At 38.2% G+C, this 21,599-nt stretch overlaps 1 protein-coding gene across 2 annotated transcripts in view; it reads left to right on the top strand.

Moving 5' to 3' along the window:
* Window positions 1-2,243: 2,243 nt before the first annotated feature.
* CCDC81 (coiled-coil domain containing 81) overlaps window positions 2,244-21,599 on the top strand; it is a 47,650-nt gene continuing 28,294 nt past the window's right edge. Inside the window, exons 1-4 of one of the 2 annotated variants that reach the window (XM_010356024.2) lie at window positions 2,398-2,754; window positions 13,267-13,328; window positions 14,738-14,894; window positions 19,907-20,163. In XM_010356024.2, coding sequence (XP_010354326.1) covers window positions 2,676-2,754; window positions 13,267-13,328; window positions 14,738-14,894; window positions 19,907-20,163 — 555 coding nt within the window. In that variant the 5' untranslated portion in view covers window positions 2,398-2,675. Of the gene's footprint in view, window positions 2,755-13,266; window positions 13,329-14,737; window positions 14,895-19,906; window positions 20,164-21,599 lie in introns of both variants that reach the window. The other variant, XM_010356025.2, reaches the window with a different exon arrangement.

Genomic DNA, 21,599 nt, shown 5'->3' with positions numbered 1-21,599 from the left:
TTGAAACCCAAGCCTGATTTTAAAACCTCCTGCAATAAATATTTGTTAAAATGGTGAAAAATGAATTGTGAACTTCTTATCTGTAGGGATTTTCTGGTAAGTGTCTGTATTCCTTTTAGCAACTAGCAAAGTGCTTGGCACAAATTAAGTACTCCATATAGATGTGGGTTAAATTATTTATTGCAAATTTCTATTCTGGTGTTGTAAAATGAGTATTATGCTTTCTTTTTCAGTAGTTTTCCAAGTTGCCTTTAACATAAGCCACTTAATATTGTGTGTGCCTTGGGGCTTGGGTAAAAATGACTGCCCATTCAGTGTGGGTTTTGCAAGGCAAGTTGGAGCTTGCAGAAAAGTAAATGTACATTGAAATACTTGGGAAAATTTTGGCCCTGTTTGTTTCCTTCAGTGTTTGCATAAATTCCTACACTCTACCTGTACCTCTCTCTCTTCCTCTCTTTGATAAATTATCTTAAATATTATAAAGTAATTCATGCTCTTGTTAAACAGTAAATAAAGGAGAAAAGTGAATATAAAAGTTCTTGAAATGCCTCCTCCACCATACACAATTTTGCGTGATTCAAAATTCCACTGTTGATATTTTTGGTATGTATCTTTCCTCAAATATTCCATATGTTTACAAAAATATATACGAATATGTATGCATACTTATACGCTTACATTTGAAGGAAACAGGATTACATTACATAAAAATGCTATGCTGCTACTGGTTTTTACTTACGATATTTTGAAACTTTTTCAACATCAGCACATAAACGTGCAGTTTTAAGTAAACTCTTGAAATGTATTCCAATGTATGTAGTCACAATTTAACCAGTTCCCTATGATGGTCATCTTAGGCTGATTCTAAGAATTAACATTATAAACAATGTTGCATATACATATATCTTTGTATTTATCATGCAAATATAGCCAAGGAGTAAATTTGTAGCAGTGGAAGTACATGGTTTGCCTGAGTTTTGTTAGCAACTGAAAAGTATGTATTTTCAGGATATATAATATTTATAGCTCAGTAAAAGTTTCTAGTCAACACAGGGTTACGCGTATCTACACCGCCTCTTTTGTCAAGAGACCTTTGACAAAAGGAAAATAAGACCTTGGAAGAAAAGTCTTTGTCCTTATTCCTCTTAGAGCTTCCTTTAGCCATCTGCAATTCACTGATAATTAGCATCCACCACCATCTCCTGGAACTGAAGAAAGCTTTTCTAGAGATTAAAAGTATCACTATATTTAATTCAAAATCTAATGCATTGTAAAACAATTATTTTTATAATTCCATTATCTTAATATGGAACAATAATGCTGATATTGCCACTAAAAATTAGCTGGCATTATCTATTAAAATTAATCACATGCATTTCTCATGAGCCATGAATCTACCCCTAAATACACATCAGAAATGAGTACATGTATCTGTCAAAAGTGTTCTGTGAGAATGTTTGCAGCAGCATTATTCCCAGTAGCCTCAAAGGGAAACAACACAAATGCCCTTCAACAGTGGAATGCATAAATTGTGCCATACTCATAAAAAGGAATAATACACAACAGTGTAAATGAAGAAATTATTACCATAGAAACTACGGATGAACCTCATGAACATAATGTGAATTTGAATAGAGCCAGACACAAAAGAATACATAATATATGATTCCAAAGAATCAACAGGAAAAATGAATCTGCAGTATGTGTTGGCTAATGACTGGAGGCGTAATGAGGTGCTGATCTGTGCACTGTGCTAGCATTCTATTTTTTGACTTGGATGGGTTTTGCATAGGTATCTTCAGCTTGTGATAATTATCAGCAGAGGGGAGAGTATGCACACAATTCTTCAGGATGAGATTGGTGACATGCAGAGAAAAGGGGGAAATAGCTGTAGTTAAAAAAAAGTCAATTTCCTCCTCCCCACTTCTCCAGCTCTCCATTTCCCAGGAAGAGAGCCCAGGGAAAAGCAAACCAAGAAACAAATTAGAGCTCAAACTCTCAAACAGATCTGGAGACTCAAATATCCATCTCTTTGGGCAAAAGGCATTCCTAGATTTGTCCAAGGTACAAAAACTACCACTCTAACCACGTTTCTTCGCTGCCTGGGGTCAGATAAGTAAAAACCAATTATTTATTTATTTTTAAGTTACTTCCAACCTCGCTGCCTCGAGCTTCCGAATCACCTAGGCAACCTGGAAGCTGCCCATCTAAGGGGGTGAGGTCGAATCCCAGCCTTGACGCCTTAGCAACCGAGCTAGTCTTTCTCGCGTCCCAGCAACGCGCCCCACCCTTTCCTGTCAGGCCTATTCTCCCTGGTGCCCCTCCCTTCCTCGAGGCTGCAGCTCACCCCTCACTGGGTCTCTCCCTGGTCCGGAGGGCGCGGGTCTGCACACTCTCACTCAGTGCCGGACAGCGGTTCCTGCCGCTCCTGCGGTGGGGGCTGCCCGAGAGCCAGGGCAGTGGGGAGGGACGGCGAGAAAGAATGTTTAAGTTTATTTAAGAAAGAGGAAAAAAGAGTCAACAGATTCAGGATTTTCGTCATTCTTATTTTTAAGTCACGTCCAAAGCTCCGTGGAGAAGGGGCTGGAGGGTGGGAAAATCATTTTTGTATACACTCCATATAAGAGAGAAGAGACCCATCGAAGATTCGGTACGGAGTCACCTGGAAATTGGAGATGTTGGATACGATCGCCCGTGCCCTGCAGGACCTGGGCAGGCAGGTGCTGCCCACTCTGCCCTCGCTGAGCCAGGAGGGTAAGCGTGTTGGGTAGTGGGGGGTGGCCCTGGAGATTGAACCTTCACCTGCTTGCAGGGGAAGCGGGGAGACCCACTTCCCTATTCCCTGGCTCAGGCCTGGCCTGCAAGTGGCTAAGTTGCCTTGACAACCAGCTGGTAATCACATCAGACCCACACTGGACGCCCAGAGACCCTTTTCTGGTTTTGATTAAACGAGGTGATGCACAGACAGCACAAAGTAAGTGATCAATAAAGGGACTAGCACAAAGTAAGTGCTCAATAAAGGTTAGGTAAAAACAAGCATTCCCACCCCACCCACTGGGATGGATCACAACCCTTTTGCCTATCTAGAGAAAAGAGGTGCAGGGACCCTAAATGGCTCCTTTTGAGAGTTCCTGCAAAGACGGTTGCTTTTGTTGCCCTTGACATCATGTGGTTGTATTAAGAAAATGAAATGATCATAAAAAGATACAGGGTAAGTACTTTGGAAGGGGACCTGGCACCTTCTCAGAGAAAACTCATTAGGCTTGGTTAGTAGCAAGACAAGATCTGTTTTTAGCATCATTTGTAGAAGAGTCACCCCAAAGTGAGGCTGAGATCTGTCTGCAAACCATAGGAGCACTTTGGAAGAAAGGTGCTGCAGGAATGCAAACTCTTATTATTATCAAACCACTATAACATAGAGATGTTGCTTAGGCTTTAACCAAATGACTGCAGGAAACAAATACGAACAGATACTTCTTTCTCTTCCCCTGCATCACTCCTATCTTTTCCTCTGAAAATCATCATGAAAGAAGCATTGAAGATAATGGTTTAATGAATTTAAAAACATTTCTTATATTTGTAAATTTATATATAGTCATTCAAGTAATTTTGAAACCTTGCTATATGCTGAGGACTAGTTAACTTATGGTGAACAAAAATCTTGGAATTTACTGTTTAGTGGGGAAGATACACATTAATCAAATAATCACACATATCAATGTAAATTTACCATTTGGGTAAATGCTACCAGGGAGGAGGTAAATGGTACAGTAAGAAATTTTTTAAAAGATGATTTTTTAGAGCAGTTGCAGGTTCACAGTAAATTAAGAAGGAGGGACAATGTATTAGTTTATTCTTACACTGCTATGAAGATACTATCCCAGACTGGGTCATTATAAAGGAAAGAGGTTTAATTGACTCACAGCTCTGCATGGCTGGGAGCCCTCGGGAAACTTAAAATCATGGCAGAAGGGGAAGCAGCCATGTCTTACATGACGGCAGGAGAGAGACAGAGAGAAGCCCAGGGGACTAGGGGAAACCGCCATTTATAATACTCTCAGATCTTGTGAGAAATCCCTCACCATCATGAAAACAGCATGAGGAAAACTGCTCTCAGGATCCAATCACCTCCCACCAGGCCTCTCCCTCAACACCTAGGGATTACAATTCAAGATGAGATTTGGGTGGGGACACAAAGCCTAACCATATCAGACAGAGATGTCCCACATATTCTCTAACCTCACACTTGGATAGACTCTCCTATTGTCAACATCCCCCACCAGAGTGGTACTCGAGTTACAATTGAACTTTCATTGACACATCAAAATCACCCAAGGTTCATAGTTTACATTAGAGTTCTTTCTTGGTGTTGTACATTCTATGAGTTTGGACAAATGTAAAATGACATGTATTTGTCATTGCAGTCATATAGAGTATTTTCACTCCCCTTTATTCTGCCTATTCACCCCTACCCCCAATCCCAAACTCTGGAAACCACTGATCTTTCCACTGTCTTCATAGTTTTGCCAGTTCCAGAATGTAATATAGTCGGAATCATACAGTGTAAGCCTTTTCAGATTGGCTTCCTTCACTTAGCAATATGCATTTATGTTCCTCCGTGTCTTTTTGTGGCTTGATAGCTCATTTCTTTTTAGTTCTGAATAATATTCCATTATCTAGATGTACCACAGGTTTTTTTTTTTGAATCTATTCACCCACTGAAAAATGTCTTGGTTGCTTCCAAGTTTTGGCAATGATGAATAAAGCTGCTTTAAAGATCTGTGTGCAGGTTTTAAAACATTGGATGTAAGTTTTCAATTCATTTGGGTAAATACACAGGGACATAACTGCTAGATTGTATGGTAAGAGGATGTTTAGTTTTGTGAGAAACTGCCAGACTGTCTTCCAAAGGGGCTATACCATGTTGCATTCCCAAGAGCAATGAGTGAGAATTCTTGTCGCTCCATGTTATTGTCAGCATTTGTTGTTGTATTTTAGATTTTGGTCATTCTAATAGATGTGTGCATTGGTATCTCATTGTTTTAATTTGCATTATCCTGATGATATATAATGGAGAGCACCTTTTAATATGCTTGTAATTTTTTGATGATATATATATAAAGGGCTTTGGCTCATTTTTAAATTGAGTTTTTCTTCTCTTAGTGTTGTTTTAAGAGTTATTTGTATATTTTGCATGACAGTGTCTTTTGCAAATATTTTTTTCCAGTCTGTGGCTTGTCTTCTTTCTCTTGACATTGTTTTTCACAGAGCAGAAGTTTTAAATTTTAATGAAGTCCATCTTATTACTTCTTGCTTGGATTATGCCTTTGGTGTTTCATCTAAAGTCTTTTCTATACCCAAGATCATCTAAGTTTTGTCCTATGTTATCTTCTAGGAGTTCTACGGTTTTGCACTTCATATTTAGGTCTATGATTCATTTTAAGTTAATTTTTGTGAAAGATGTAAGGTCTGTGTCTAGGTTCATTTATTTTTTTATTTTTTGCATGTGGATGTCCAGTTGTTCTAGCAATGTTTGTTTAAAAGACAATCTGCTCCATTGTATTGCTTTTGCTTCTTTGTCATAGATAAGTTGACTGTATTTATATGGGTCTATTCCTGGGCTCTCTTTTGTGTCCTATTAATCTATTTGTCTAGTGTTTTGTCAATAACACACTGTCTTGATGACTCGGCTTTATTGTAAATCTTGAAGTTGGGTAGTGACAGTCCTCTGACTTGTCCCATGTGTTATGTAGATGCATATTATTTAGTTCCCATGTATTTTGGGATTTTCCACTTATCTTTCTCTTATTCATTTCTACTTTAATCCCGTTGTAATCTGAGAACAGGCATTGTATGATTTATATCCTATTTGTTAAGGTGTGTTCTATGGCCCAGAACATGGTCTGTCTCGGTCAATGTTCCACTGTGAGCTTGAGAAGAATGTGCATTCTACTGCTGTTGGATGAATTAGTCTGTAGGTATCAACTATATCCATTTGACAGATGGTGCTGTTGAGTTCAACTATGCCTTTACTGATTTTCTGCCTGCTGGATCTGTTCATTTCTGATAGGTCAGTACTGAAGTCTTCAAGTATGATAATGGATTCATTTATCTCTTCTTGCAATTCTATTAGTTTTTGCCTCATGAATTTGACAACTATTTTTAGGTGTACACATATTAAAAATTCTTATGTCTTCTTGAAGAATTGACCCCCCTATTATTATGTAATGCTCTTTATTTCTGACAACTCTCCTTGATTTGAAGTCTGTTCTGTCTAAAATTAATATAGCCACTCCTGCTTTCTTTTGATTAGCATTACCATGCTATATTTCCTCCATCCATCTACTTTTAACCTATATGTTTTTAGATTTAGATTGGGTTTCTTTTAGACAACATATAGTTGGGTTTTGTTTCTTGGTCCACTCCAAAAATCTCTTTTAATTGGTACATTTAGCCTATGTTCAAAGTGATTACTGATATAGCTAGATTAATATCTATCATATTTGTTTTTGTTTTCTACTTTTTGCCCTGGTTTTTTGTATCTATCTTTATTTTCAACTGAGCATTTTATGACTCCATTTTCTCCTTTTTTAGCATATCAGTTATATTTTTTTTAAAAATTGCCTTAGATTACAATATATATTTACAATCAATTCAAGTCCACTTCCAAATAACACTGTACCACTTCACAGGTAGTGTGATTATTTTATAATAACAAAACCTTAATTCCTTCCTCCCATCCCTTGTATCATTGCTGTCATTCATTTCATTTCACTTATATATAAACATAAATACATATGATATATGCATAAGCATACATAATTGAATAATTATTGCTATTATTGGACAAACTGCTATCTATTAGGTCAGCTAAGAATAATAAACACAGGTGCAGTGGCTTATGCTTGTAATCCCAGCACTTTAGGAGGCCAAGGTGGTAGAATCACTTGAGTCCAGGAGTCCAGGAGTTCAGGATCAGCCTGGGCAATATAGTGAGACCTTGTCTACAAAAAATTAAAACAACAAAAAAAATAAGATGGACATGGTGGCACACGACTGTAGTCCCAGCTACTCAGGAGGTTGAGGTAGGAGGATTGCTTGAGAGCCTAGCAGGTGGAGGTTGCAGTGAGCCAAGATTGCACCATTGCACTCCAGGCTGGGCAACAGAGTGAGACCCTGTCTCAAAGAAAAAATAAGTTTTTATTTTACCTTTACTTATTCCTTCTTTGATGGTCTTCCTTTTCTTTTTTTTTTTTCTTTTTAAATGTAGATCCAAGTTTCTGACCTACATCATTTTCCTTTTTTCTAAGGAACATCTTTCAATATTTCTTGAAAAGCAGGTCTACTAGCAATTAATTCCATTAATTTTTGTTTGTCTGAAAAACAATTTCGCCTTTGCTTTTGAAAAATAATTTTACAGGAAATTTAGGTTGGTGTTTTCTTTTTATCAACACTTGAAATGTCTTACTGTACTCTCATTTTGCTTGGTTTCTGAGAAGTAGTTCAATATAATTCTTATCTTTGTATCTCTATAGATGAGGTGTTCCTTCCCCTCTCTCTGCCCAGCTTCTTTCAGGGTTTGTTTTTAGCTCTGATTTTCTGTACTTTGAAAATGATATTCCTAGGTGTCTTTTCAGGCATTAATCCAGCTTGGTGTTATTTGAGCTTCCTGGATCTGTGGTTTCACGTCTGACATTAGAGGGAAATTCTCAGTAATTGTTTCAAGTATTTCCTCTATTATTTCTCCCTCTTCTGGTATTCCCATTATGAGTACACACCTTCTGTAGTTGCCTCACAATCCTTGGATACTCTGGGGTTTTTTTTCCAGTCTTTGTTTGCTTTCCTTTTGAAGTTTCCTTGTCACATTTTCAAGCTCAGAGATTCTTTATTAAGTCATATCCAGTCCACTAGTAAGCCTTTCAAAGGCATTTTTCACTGCTGTTACAGTGTTTTTAGTTGCTAGCATTTATTTTTGGTTCTTTCTTAGGATTTCAATCTCTCTGCTTATGTTGCCCATCTGTTCTTGCATGCCGTATACTATATCCATTAGAGCCCTTAGCATATTAACCATAGTTGTTTTAAATTGCCAGTGTGATCGTTCCAACATCCCTGCCATGTCTGGCTCTGATGGTTGCTCTGTCTCTTCATATTGTGTGTTTTGCCTTTTAGTATGCCTTATAATTTTTTCTTGATAGCTGGATGTGATGTACTGGGTAAAAGTAACTTCTATAAATAGGCCTTTAGTGATGTAGGGGTAGAGTGTGTGGGGGCGGGAAAGCAGTCTATAGTCCTATGATCAGGTCTCAGTCTTTTAGTGAGCCTGTGCCTCTGGACTGTGAACTTTACAAATGTTTCTCAGATTTTTCCTTTCTCCTTAGGTGGGACAGAATGGCTAAAGTGGACTGGAGTTGGTCATTTCCCTTCTCCCAGGTCAGTTAGGCTCGGATAATATCCCAGCAGGTTAGGCTTCGGTGAACTAGTTTCTTCTGAGGGCAGGTCATTAAGAACAACAGAGTGCTCTGGCACATTTAAAAACGGTATTTTTTTTCTTCCCCCACCAGAAGCACAAGGAGATTTTTCTCTCATATTTACCTGGATATTTGGCTGTGGGAATCTGGTTGAGTTCTGGGAAGTAAACCTTCCCCTATGTGGGAACACTCCCTCCATGACTGGGTCCCCCTGGAGGTTTTAACTCTTGGTGTTGTCCACACTAAGCCTCCAGAAATTTGTCAATTACACTTTGGGTTTTCTTACCCAGCATTGGTTCTTGATGCTGTTTCTGCATGTGTGTCTGTTTCAGGAAGCCATTCCTCCTGGTATTTGCATTTCTGTCTCTCCAGTTTTTAGGGGCAGCAGTCTGCCCTGTGTCCTCCCTCATCTTACGGATCCAAGAAGAGTTGTTGATTTTTCAGTCCGGTCAACTTTTTAGTTTTTAGGATGGAGTGGTGACTTCCTTACATACAGCACCAAGAAATGGAAGTCAAATGAGAACTTTTAATAGAGAGTAAGGATGGAGGTGTGTGCCAAGAATGACTAAAGAAGGGATAATTTGAGCTGAGTTGTGAAGAACGAGTTGGAATTAAGTAGATGAAATGGATCAGAGAGGTAGAGAGTGGAAGTGAGGTGAAAATGATTTTGGCAAAGGGAATGACAGGGGCAAAAACTTACGGTGAGAGTATGATGTAATGGAGCAACTGAAAGACAGTGGATTGGCTGCTCTGTAGATTTGGGGAGGGAGTGTATTCTAAAGTAGGCTAGAGAGAAAGGAAGGGGTCAAGTAATGCAGGGCCATGTAAGTCATATTAAGGATGTTGACCTTTATGTTAAGCCTGATGGGAAGCCATTAAGTGTTCTGAGCTGGAGGTCAAGGAGAAGTTGAATGATGCGATCAGTTTATATTTGGAAAAGATCACTCCAGTTGCCAGGTGGGGAATGAATAGTAGGGTCAAGAATACCTATAGCAATAGTCTTGGTGAGAACAAATGGTAGCTTGGTCTAAAACTGGTAACAGTAGAAATAGAGAGGAATGCAATGAATGAAGGGCAACTTGGAGGTAAAATCTACAGATTATGGTGATGGACTGGATGTTAGGGGTGAGGGATAAGAGAAGTCTAAAGGATGACTTCTGAGTTCCTGGCTCATATAAATTAATAGATAGTGGTGCCATTCACTGAGACTGATATCCCGGATAAAAGACAAGATTTAAGGGAAGAAAGATTGTGGTTTTGGGCAAGTTGAAGGGCCTTTGTGTGTTATCTAAGTAGGCAGTTGGATAAAGGTCCAGAATCTCAAAGAGGGGGTGGCAAGGAGTCTGGGTCTGTAAATAAACATTTGGGAATCATCCTGAGTTTGGCTGTGACTGCTGAAGTAGAGAGTATAGAGTGAAAAGAGAAGCAGCCTAGGAATATACCTTGAAAAACCCTACCATTTAATGGTTGGGTTGAGGAGCATAAGCCTGCAAGGGAGACTGAAGAAATGGCCAGAGAATTAGGAGAAAATCCAAATGAGAGTAGTAGTATAAAAGCCAAAAGGAGAAGTGCTTAAAGGCGGAGGGAGTGATCAATAGTGTCAGACATGGCTGAGGGCTCAGAATTAAATATGTTTATTGAATGTATTGACAAAGAGACCATTGGTGACTTCAGCAAGGGCTTTACTGGTAGAAAACAGAAGTCAAAGTCAAACTACTGTTTATTAACTTTCACAAATGATCTATTGCAACAAGGATGAAGATAAACTTAAAACTCAGCAAAACACAGAAATTAACTTTCATCAGTGTATATATTCATCATTGCATATTCCTGCTGCTCCTGTATCTTTTAGCAAAGTTTAATATTATGTAATTACAGTGCTTAGAAGGCCCTGTCATCATTTTACAGATGTGAACTGGGTAAAACTTGAGTCCATGGAGGCAGGAAGGCTGTGGGCCTTCCATGCAGCACACTGTTCTTTCCATTGCATTATGCTCTGGGAATATGTTTCTTTGTTCAAATCATCCTTTACTATTCTGCTATACTATTCCATATATCAGTATTTTAATTTTAGAAGATAAGTTTTATAACAACAGGAAACATATCTGTTTTTTTTGACATTAATATCTTATTCAAGCATATAGTATTGTATAATTTACAGAACAGACATGTAGTTCTTTTTTTTTTTTGTAATGATCATATACAAGATACAGTATTCCTGTTACTTGGCACTGTGTTTAAGCATATGGTTTTGAGTGCATGGAATGGTAAGAATTTGAAGCCAAATGAAGGTTGAACTGAATATAGAGTATATGTCTAGGGATTAGTTCTTTATAAGAGTGATTCTTGGCATTTCAGTGTTTGATTGAAATAAGTAAGAACCCTGGCCTCCCTTAAAATATGAAAGTAGTATATCCTTCAATTTGCTTTTTAGACTTGATATTTTTCATTTTGAGATTTAATGATATCCTCTCTGACTCTTTGGGATGTCAGAAAAAGTCAAATTTAGAAATTACAGTCTGTAAGCTTTCCAAGTCTATTCCAATTGGATTGCAGGGGCCTAAAGCTTCCTAAGGCAAATGATATGCATAGTTTCCTTTCTCTTCAGTGAGAAATAGCAAATTTTAGTTTAGACTAATTAGTTCTGCTCTTATATAATGTTGTCTATTATGCTTTATGGAATAAAACAATACAGTGGGCTTGAATATATCATCCAAATGAAGAAAGACAAAATCCTCAAATTTTCAATTAAACTCAGCTAAGTCTTTTCACTGGGGTTTGGTTGCAAACTATACACTTTCTTCTGGCTCTAATGAAATAATTTCATCTTCAGAGTAGTTGTTTTCCTAACATATGAGCTTTTAGAGGTGAAAGACTTTTAGAGTCATACATTTAACAATTTTGACTTAATAACTTTGAAAGTTCTCCATGTACATCTGGATACTGAGATTTTTGCATTCGTGAATTAATGAAATGTCTGGTCATGATGAAAATTTTAATTCAGTATACAGTTAGGACTGGTTATTAGTCTTAGCAGCCTGTAGTAGAATTCTATAGGCTGTGGGGGTGGGGAGGAGTGGGGAACAAGGTAGGATGGGCAGAGTAGGGGAAATGCCTGATTATAGAACGTGATTAATGAGGGGCAGAATCTTGGCCCTTGTGCTCATTGTAGCCTGCAGCCCTAATTTTATTAATGGGTGAGTTTCTATCACCAAATTTGTTCCCAGATATTCATAAAAGTCATTGCTACTTCTCATCCATTAAACCTGCCCCTTCCCTGGCCTATTAATAAAAATATTTATAACTCTGATATACCAGAATTAAAAGATTGCACTCTCCGTGCTTTAGTTAGTGGTTTACATTGTTAGAAAAAAATATAAACCAAATAAACCAATAAAACAAGCAGTTTCCAAAGTAGAAAAAGGATTGGGCTTTTGTCACCAACTGCATCTATGTCCCCAAATGACAAGTTGGTTAATGTCACTGTTCTTGATTTTTTATTTTGAGATTTAAAACTTAACACTCTTGAGTTGCAAAGAGTTCTTAACTGGAAAGTATCTTTGATAAACACATGATTAGGTTTGGAAGGGTGATGTTAATACAGCTATAATTTTCTAGGCTTTGAAATATTAGTCATACCTACAGTATAGGTTCATATCATACATTAACACTTTAGTTATTGGCAACTACCTATTTTTCTACCACAGTTTTTTGAAACACAACTCAGAGCAAGAAGATAAACTTTGAAAGCTTCCCTCCAATCAGTCAAAATTGGTAGTGCAAAATGTATGCATTAATTCAAAGTAAAGCTCCTTGTCCTACTCAAAAGTGTGTTTTTAAAAATTATTTTAGGCTGGGCATGGTGGCTCATGCCTGTAATGCCAGCACTTTGGGAGGCCGAGGAGGGTGGATCACCTGAGGTCAAGAGTTGCAGACCAGCCTGGCCGACGTGGCGAAACCCCATCTCTACTAAAAATACAATTAGCAAGGCATGGTGGCTGGCGCCTGTAATCCCAGCTACTCAGGAGGCTGAGGCAGGAGACTCGTTTGAACCCGGGAGGCGGAGGTTGCAGTGAGCCGAGATCACGCCACTGCACTCCACCCTGGGCATCAGTGATACCCTGTCTCAAAAAAAAAAAAATTATTTTAGACATATTATTAGTATTTGTTATTTCCAGAACACAGTAGATATGAAGCAATGAATTACGACTGGTCCAGGAGCCCACAGAGTACTAGTAACACAAGTGACAGCTGGTAGCTTAGCAGTGAAAAATGAAAATAAAAAGCAGATTTGAGGATTTAGCAAAAATAGAAGTGTAGGAAAAGTTAATGTACACAAAACAGCCTTTCATGCCTTAGTGGCCTTTTGCCTTATTTGTGTGTTATGGAATGGTGTGAGAATGAACGTTCTTATTAATCAGATGGCACAGAGTAGACACCCGATAAATTGTTGCTGAATGGGTCTTTAAGAAAAGGCTGGGTTATACTTGATTAACTCTCTTTATAGAATTAAGAAAAGGGTGTGACAGAGTTCCCTTTGCTGTAGAAAGATTTTCTTTAAAAATTTATTATTATTATTATTTTAAATCACATCTTCCAAACTTAAGGGAGTAAGCCTTAGCTACCAAGAAAATTAACTTTTGGGAATAGCATTGTTTTTTCTTAATTCTAAATTAATCAGGAATTAGTGTCATTTGCTTCCACATTTCATATGTACATTTTTATTTATTAGCACTAAGGTATTACCACATGGGTGGTCATATAAATTAAATAATTTCTCGTTACTTTTGAATTTCAGAAGTCTCTATTATCTGGGGGAATGTATCAGAATTTGTGGGACGGCAGTTAACCCTGCATAAGGTAAGATTTATTAATTTATTAATAAATTAAATTTATTTATTAATTTTAATGTAGGCATCTAAAGGATCTTTCCTCCATAGTCTTGTATAATGTTGCTGGGAGCAGGGCAGTAGACTTTAGAGCCATCCCGTTTAACTTCCAGTCCTGTGATTTTATGATGCTCATGCTTTGGACTTGTGGGTAATAGATGTAACAAACATGAATTTTATTTTTAGGTAATGAATTTGTAAGTTCTGCTCTTCTAGTGTTACAGAGTGTAGTGCTGATCAGCCTGGGTGTGTGTAAGGAAACTAGATGAGTTCTGTTTGTCTGTGATCTGATAGTTCCTGGCATAGCTGTAGAAGGATATAACGCTTCTTGTCTTGCCTCCTTGCAGGGAATGGATTTTAATTGAAATAGAAGACTTGCCAAAATGAGAAACTTTGCCCAGGGCTGGACCATTCCCTCCTGTTAAGTCTTGGCTTTAGATGCCATAAAACTGCATGGAGATTTGGGGATGAACTTGGGGGAAGCTGGGAAGTTGTGGAACTTTTATACCCCATTCAGAGGTCCTACTGTGAGAGCCCGTGGGCAGAATTCATACCTCAAATTTATTTTGTTTGGCTTGAGAATTTGAATTTGTTATCAGCACTTAAACTTGGGAGAAAGTATATAATGTTTTGGATTTTTTCCCTCCCTTTCATTGAAAAATCAGCAGATCTAACAATACTAGTCTTCCATTACTACGTGGTGACACATTTGGAGCTCAAGATGTGCTCTTCCCTTTAGATGGGGTGTGCAGTCCATAGCCATCACATTCCCTGGCTGGCTACTTTCACTGTCTTGCTTTCTTCTTTGGCTCCTATTGGCATTTGAGTTTGTAGTCCTTGATATATGATATCTCCAGGGAAACAGAAACCCAGTATGAGAGCTAAAAACATTTGCTTCTACCCATCAGCCAGGATCACTACATTGCAGCATATGATTTGGATGCTGGGTTGTCTAAGTGGCAGACATAAAATCTAAAAGTAGGAACGAGAAAGCAGAGATTCTCATGCCCTCTTAAATTCCTCTAATGGCAGATGATTAAAATTTAAAATGTCACACAATTTAGGACGGAAGTAATCTTGGTTAAAGATTAAAAGATGCTATGACATTCACACAAATTTTCTTAGCCTTTTGACGATACAGAGATGAGCGATCTGATGTCTGTAAATCATCATGGACCAATATATTATATTTTATACTAAGCTTATTTGAAAACTTAGAAGTATAAAATGCTATCACTCTGAAGAGTCCTAGAGATCACTGAATTTTTAAGGCCTAAGCTTACTTCTCTTCATGTTTTTTGGATAATAATATTAAGGATTATTTTTTCTTCACTCCTTCAATGAATTCTGTTTTTGTTTTTTTTGTTTTTTTCCTTTCAGGGGGTTCAGATTCCAGGATTTGGAACTTTCACTTTCATGAGACAAAAACTTGAGGTGGGCAACAACAAGTTTATCTTAATCCAGAGGCCCGTGTTTATTATGGCGGAGAAGCTAGTGCAGATCCATGGACTCAAACAAAACAAAGTATATACTCCTGGTAAATAATTCTGATACATAGGATTTTCCCAGAAGGTTACTGTCCTGGGGATAAAAAAAAAAAAAAAAAAATGAAAGGGCAAAGCATAGCCAGTGCTGCTGTCTTACCTTCTGATTTGAGGAACTCACTTTTCATAAGGTGGTTTTGGCACAGGGAAGGGTCAAAGTGGAAAAATAATAGTCTTCCTGAAGGCTATTTTAAACCCCAGTAACCTAAGAGGTAGGAGTGAAAAAACCTGATGTAACATAACAGAAAATTTATGTAAAAGTCACACCACAGAGCTGTAAGCCCTTTATTTCAGATCCTAAGAGATTAAAAGTGGTTATAAAGAAGAGAAAGTTAATTAGGATCTCTGGTTGGGAGAACTACAGTCAGTATCAGCTGTCAAAAAGATACCTGTCTTTCTATCATACGTATAATCCAAATCATTAAAATTTGAAAGTTAGAAGTTGAATAATTCCATAAAGACTTAATGCATACCTTACATACCTTTCTCACACCCTAAAGCCAACCTACCTCCCTCCTTCCTTTCCTCCTTCCCTCCCTCCCTCCCTCCCTCCTTTCCTTCCTTCCTTCCTTCCTTAAATATTGATTGAGAGCCAACTATGTGTCAGACCTTGTTCCAGGTACTTGAGACATAGTGGTAAACAAAACAGGCATAATCCCTGCCACAGACTGCTTCCATCCAGCTTTAGTGTGTGGGCTTCCTAACACCTCCCTTGGTTACTTAGCAGCCTTTGGGTGCATACTTTCTGATTCCTGGCTGTGTTCCTTTTGACCTTCCTGACTGTCCCCGCCCCCTGCATCAGACTCACACCTGGATAAATGGAGACAGTCTATCTCCGATGGCAACAGGCAAAAAGGCTGTAACTGTCCTCTAAGTTAATGTTCCTAAAAGTTAATTTTCAGAGTCACTTGAGTTAACTTTCTACTTTCAAAAGAATGATATATTAGAAAAACAAATGCCAACAAACCATACTTAGAATTTCTTAGGTATATATTCAGTATAGTGGGCTTGATGAACTTTTCAGCTATTTTTACCTAGAGTTTTTTTTTCTTTTCTTTTTTTCCCCCTTTCATGGAAACAAAAAGAAATACCTAGAGTTTTATGTCAGAAGAAATATATCCTATTTCATCAAAAACCTATCTAAGAAAATGAAAATAAAGCTAACATTTTTGCAAAAACATCTGTGCCTTAGAATTAAAGCTCATTTTCCATCTTGGATCTTGTACTGTAGTCCAAAAAAGTAGTTTAGATCTAAAATTGTATTTTTTACTGGGTGAGGCAATTTCAGAATTAGACATATATGACTGAATTCGTTCAAAAGAATAATTCTAGGCCGGGCATGGTGGCACATGCAATGGTGGCACATGCCTGTAATCCCAGAATTTTGGAGGCTAAGGTGGGAGAATCACTTGAGGCCAGAAGTTCAAGACCAGCCTTGGCAACATAGCAAGATCCTGCCTCTACAAAAAATTATTTCAAAGAACTTAGGCAGGCGTGATGGTTGACACCAGCAGTCTCAACTACTTGGCAGGCTGAGGCAAGAGGATCACTTTAGCCCAGGAGTTAGTTGGAGGCTGCAAAATAATAATAATAATAATAATAATAATAATAATAATAATAATAAGAGAAATAAGGAAATAAATAAAAATTTAAAACCCCCAAAGAAAAATTTCTGTCTACGTTTAGCTTTGTGGTTATGATTCTTCATTATTAATTAACTAGGTAACTGTATTTGTTCTCACACTGTTATAAATAACTACCTAAGACTGGGTAATTTATGAAGAAAAGAGGCTTAATTGACTCACAGTTCTGCAGGCTTAACAGGAAGCATGGCCGAGAGGCCTCAGGAAAGTTACAATCACAGCAGAAGGCAAAGGGGAAGCAAGCACATCTTACTATGCCGGAGCAGGAGAGAGCGAGCGTGAAATGCGGAGGTGCCACACACTTTTAAACCATCAGATCTCATGAGAACTCACTCACTATCAAGAGAACAGCAAGGGGGAAATTCACCCCCATGACCCAATCACCTCCCACCAGGCCCCTCCCCCCCCAATTAGACATGAGATTTGGGCAGGGACACAAATTCAGACTGTATCAGTAACTAAGCAAACATTTTATAGGGGTTTTTAAATATGAGTAAGACATAGTTCTTTTGAATCTAGTATAGATAATTAATATACAAGAAATGGGCTGGGTGCAGTGGCTCACGCCTGTAATCCCAGCAATTTGGGAGGCCGAGTCAGGCAGATCACAAGGTCAAGAGATCAAGACCATCCTGGCCAACCTGGTGAAACTCCATCACTACTAAAAATACAGAAAACAAGCTGGGTGTGGTGGCATGTGCCTGTAGTCGCAGCTACTCAGGAAGCTGAGGCAGGAGAATTGCTTGAACCAGGAGGCAGAGGTTGCAATGAGCTGAGATCACGCCACTGCACTCCAGCCTGGTGACAGAATCTTAAAAAAAAGAACAAAAAAGAAATGATGAAACATGATTAAGTGCTATAAAAGCCGAATTGATCAGAACTGGATCAAACGCTATGATGCCCAGAGGAGAGCATGCCTAACTCTGCTTTAGGAAGATGACATGTAAAGATGTCTTAAAGAATGATAGGACTCTGTGAGCAGAGAATCTGTTGGAAGATATTTCAGGAACAATATAAACAAGTCAAGAATATGGGAAAGAATGAAGCCTGTTAAGGAAGTAACAGGTACTTCTGTATGGCTGAGGCATATGATTGTGGAGGTCGGCAGAGGAAAATAAGATGAAAATGGTAGGTAGGGGCCAATTGTGAGGGGCCTTATATGGTGTGATAGGACTTTATAATTCATCCTGTAGGCACTGAGGAGCCACTGAAAGTTTTTGAGCAGGGAATTATCTGTACAGATAGGATTAGTTTAGAAAGATACTCTTTTCAGTTACAGTAGTTTGGTAAAATGCAGTAAAAGCCTGAATGAAGACAGTGATCATCAGGAGAGGAAATGAGGGTATCTACTCATGAGACATTACTCATGAGACATTTCAGATGTAGAACTGGTATGGCTTAAGTTGAGAGTGGCGGGTAGGAAGAGGAAGGAAGGCGTTTAGTATGACTCAGATTTCTTGGTTGGAGAACAGATGGATGCTCATGCTATCAACTACCTTTATAGAGAATGAAGGGGAAAGGTGGATTTTGGTGGTGGATAAAATAATGAATTTGCTTTTGTACATGCTGAATTTGAGATACACGTGGGGATATTTAGGTAGAGGTGATTCCAGAGCTTAGGAGAGGGGTGGAGACTAGAGATCAAGATTTGGATGTTTACCTAGGAGAGGATATACACTCAGCAGAAGAGATAAACAAGGACAAAAATCCTATAAAACAAGTAAATCTCAGTATCTTATAAGAAGTAGAAGAGGAGGGAAGCAAGCAAAGAGGGCCAAGGAGGACGAAATTGGAGAACCAAGAGTGGTATCATGTATACAAGGAAAAGAAAGGGCATGGCTGGCAGAAGTTATAGAGAGGTCATGAGAAATAATATTTGCAAAGTATCCATTGACTTGGCAATCATGAGATGACAGTGTCCTGACTCAGACGAGTGGTCTGAAAGACAGATTGCAGAGAGGCAGCAGACAAATGGGAGGGGAAAATCCGGAGGCAGGCAAGACAGCCTTCTTTTTAAGAAATGTGTATTTTTTAAAAAATGGAGGGAGGTGGTTGGAATTGCTGTTAAATTGTGCAGGAGACGGCAGGCTGATGCAGTGAAGCTCATGTCTTGTTAATTTTCATCATTCAGCAGTGGTGGACATTTGAAAGCATATTACTCATGCTTACTGAGTGAATCTTTAGAATATTCTTATCTTATCTATGTCCTATTTATCAGTGGAGCTTGTTTTTGTCTCTCTTTGGCTTTGTCATCTTGATTCTCTATGCTATTTATCCTTTTTCTGACTTGTGAACCTTATATTGCTCCTACATCTGTTCTAGTTGAATAGATCCTGTGCTTCCTTCAAGCTAGATATAATCGTATTCCTCTGAAATGTCATATATGGGCTCATTAGAGAGGAAAAGCTTTCTGTGAGTCATTCAGTCTGATACCCTTGTATAAGACCCTATTTCATTTAAATGATAACTTCTAGTGAAGATGGCTCTCTTTTCAAAATATTTAACACTTGTAGGTATCTGTAATCATGTAAAAATGGCATAACTGGAGGAGATAGGCAAACGTATCAGTTAATTCTTGTACTGCTATGAAGAAATACCTGAGACTGGGTAATTTATAAAGAAAAGAGGTTTAATTGGCCCATGGTTCCACAGGTTGTACAGAAGTATGGCTGGGGAGGCCTCAGGAAACTTACAATCATGGTGGAAGGCGAAGGGGAAGCAGTCATGTCTTATAAGGCTGGAGCAGGAGTAAGAGGGAGAATGGAGGGAGGTGCTACACACTTTTAAACAACCAGATTTCATGATAGCTCACTCACTATCATGAGGACAGCACCCAGGGGAATGGTGTTAAACCATACATTAAGGATCCACCCCCATGATCCAATCACCTCCCAATAGGCCCCACCTCCAACATTGGGGAATAAAATTCAACATGAGATTTGGGTGGGGACACAGATCCAAACCATATCAGCAAATATTGCTTCAGTATGTCCTAAAATATAAGGGGGATGAAAACTTTAGGAAACCCTCTGAGGAAGAGAGTTAGTTATTATATGTGTCCTAGAGAAAATCAAAAGCTTGTCTACAGTGTTATTTAGAAAGCTAACTGTTCTTATTTTGAGCATTGAACTTACACTTTTAGAGAATACTTTGAGAGAAATACTTCAGGAAAATTGTACTGATTAATATGTTAGTAACTACTTAATTGTCTGCAGTAATAATATTACATTGGGTACAACTAAAGGCTTCATCCAGAAGATTCTATTTTAGGGTATTGAGAATCAGATAATTATTTGTGAGTGTGTATATGTCCTTATCGTAATCACCACTTTCTCCCATCCCAACTGTCTTTTCTCCTCTAGGTGATATCCCAATTGTTCCACTGAATTTTGTCATGATATCCCTGGAGGGTCCATTTAACAGAGATGTAGTGGAAGGATGTGTGAAGGAGACGTTGCTTTTTTTATCGCGATCCATTTCCATGAAACAAAATGTGGAGTTTACATTCAAAGGAATTGGGGTCCTCATGATCAGAGACAACAAAGTGAAGATGAGGTTTTATAAAGACTTCCTTTGTACCATGGATGGAAGTGGGGCTTTGGCAAAGGCCCTAGCAAACGTAAATTAATATTTTCCTTCTCCTAAGTCTTCTCCTAATTGTAGTTCTGATTTATCTATAGGTGTATTGTAATTAAGAAAAATGAAGATTGACATATTTGGGTGACAGTTACCTGAAGTACATGGAAGTGCTTGTTTATACTTGATTAACTCTTTGACAAAAAGATTAGGAAGGCAAACGAACATTAAGAGTCAAAGTCAACTGAGGGATATAAATAGTAATGGAAACTCTTCAAATTCTGAACATTTTATAGTATCTTATAGGTTTTTTGTTTGTTCATTTTTTGAGACAGAGTTTCACTCCATCACCCAGGTTGGAGTGCAGTGGCACGATGTTGGCTCACTGCAACCTCCATCTCCTGGGTTTGAGTGATTCTCCTGCCTCAGCCTCTCAGTACCTGGAATTACAGGTGTGCACCACCATACCCAGCTAATTTTTGTATTTTCAGTAGAGATGGAGTTTCACCATGTTGGCCAGGATGGTCTTGAACTCCTGGTCTCAAGTGATCTGCCCGCCCTGACCTCCCAAAGTGCTGAGATTACAGGCATGAGCCTCCATGCCCGGCCTATAGTTTAAAAACTTCTTCTACATGTATTATTTCATTTGAGTCTCAAAATATACAAGCAGCATTATTATCATCCTAATTTTACAAGTGAGAAAAGTAGGGGCTCAGAGAGGCTATTTGGGAATCCCAAGGTGAACTAGAACCGGAATTCAAGCCCAGACTTCCTAACCACTCAGTTTTTGCTAGTTCTACTATTTTACTTTTTTAATGTTGGTTCAACTATTTTATTTTAATGAAAGTCTATAACAAAATTTAATTTGAGTCATGGAGTTTTTGAATCTTTAGCTTTTAATATGGCATGTTGTAGAAGAAATTTCCTAATTGGCATCATTATTTTCAACCATTAAGTAGCTGGTATGACCTTCATGCTAAGCTGGATACAGCAGTTTAAACAAATGACATAGTCAATCTATAGGATTTATTGAATACTTAGTGTGCCTCAGGTACTTCTCTGGGAACTAACAAAGTAGACATGAATGAATTGAATTATTATGGAATGTTATATAATCCTATATCCCATAAAGCCAAACCCTTCTTTTTTTAATGAAAAGGCTATTCGTATCATCTTGGTCTACCCATTTCTCCTTTTATGAAGCTTTGGGATAGGGATTTAGGAAATGGAGTTGTGCATAATGAAACTCCTGGGTTTTTTTTTTTTACACAATCTGGTTTCATACAGGATTGCTAAAAGGATTGCCAACCCTGTATGTGGAAAGTGGGAAATAAATGCAGGAAAAACCCTTGCTTTTCCATGAAAACGCAAGGCAAGGTTTACAAGTCCATAAGCAAGGCCAAAGTGGCTAGCTCATCTCTAACCCTCAGGGATTCTGCAGAACTTTGTAGCTTCAATATGTGTTTAAAAGAGAAGATA

The sequence above is a fragment of the Rhinopithecus roxellana genome, chromosome 15 (assembly GCF_007565055.1).
Source record: "Rhinopithecus roxellana isolate Shanxi Qingling chromosome 15, ASM756505v1, whole genome shotgun sequence".
NCBI lineage: Eukaryota > Metazoa > Chordata > Mammalia > Primates > Cercopithecidae > Rhinopithecus > Rhinopithecus roxellana.
The sequence above is the reverse complement of the archived record's forward strand: the minus strand, read 5'-3'. Positions and strand labels throughout refer to the sequence as shown.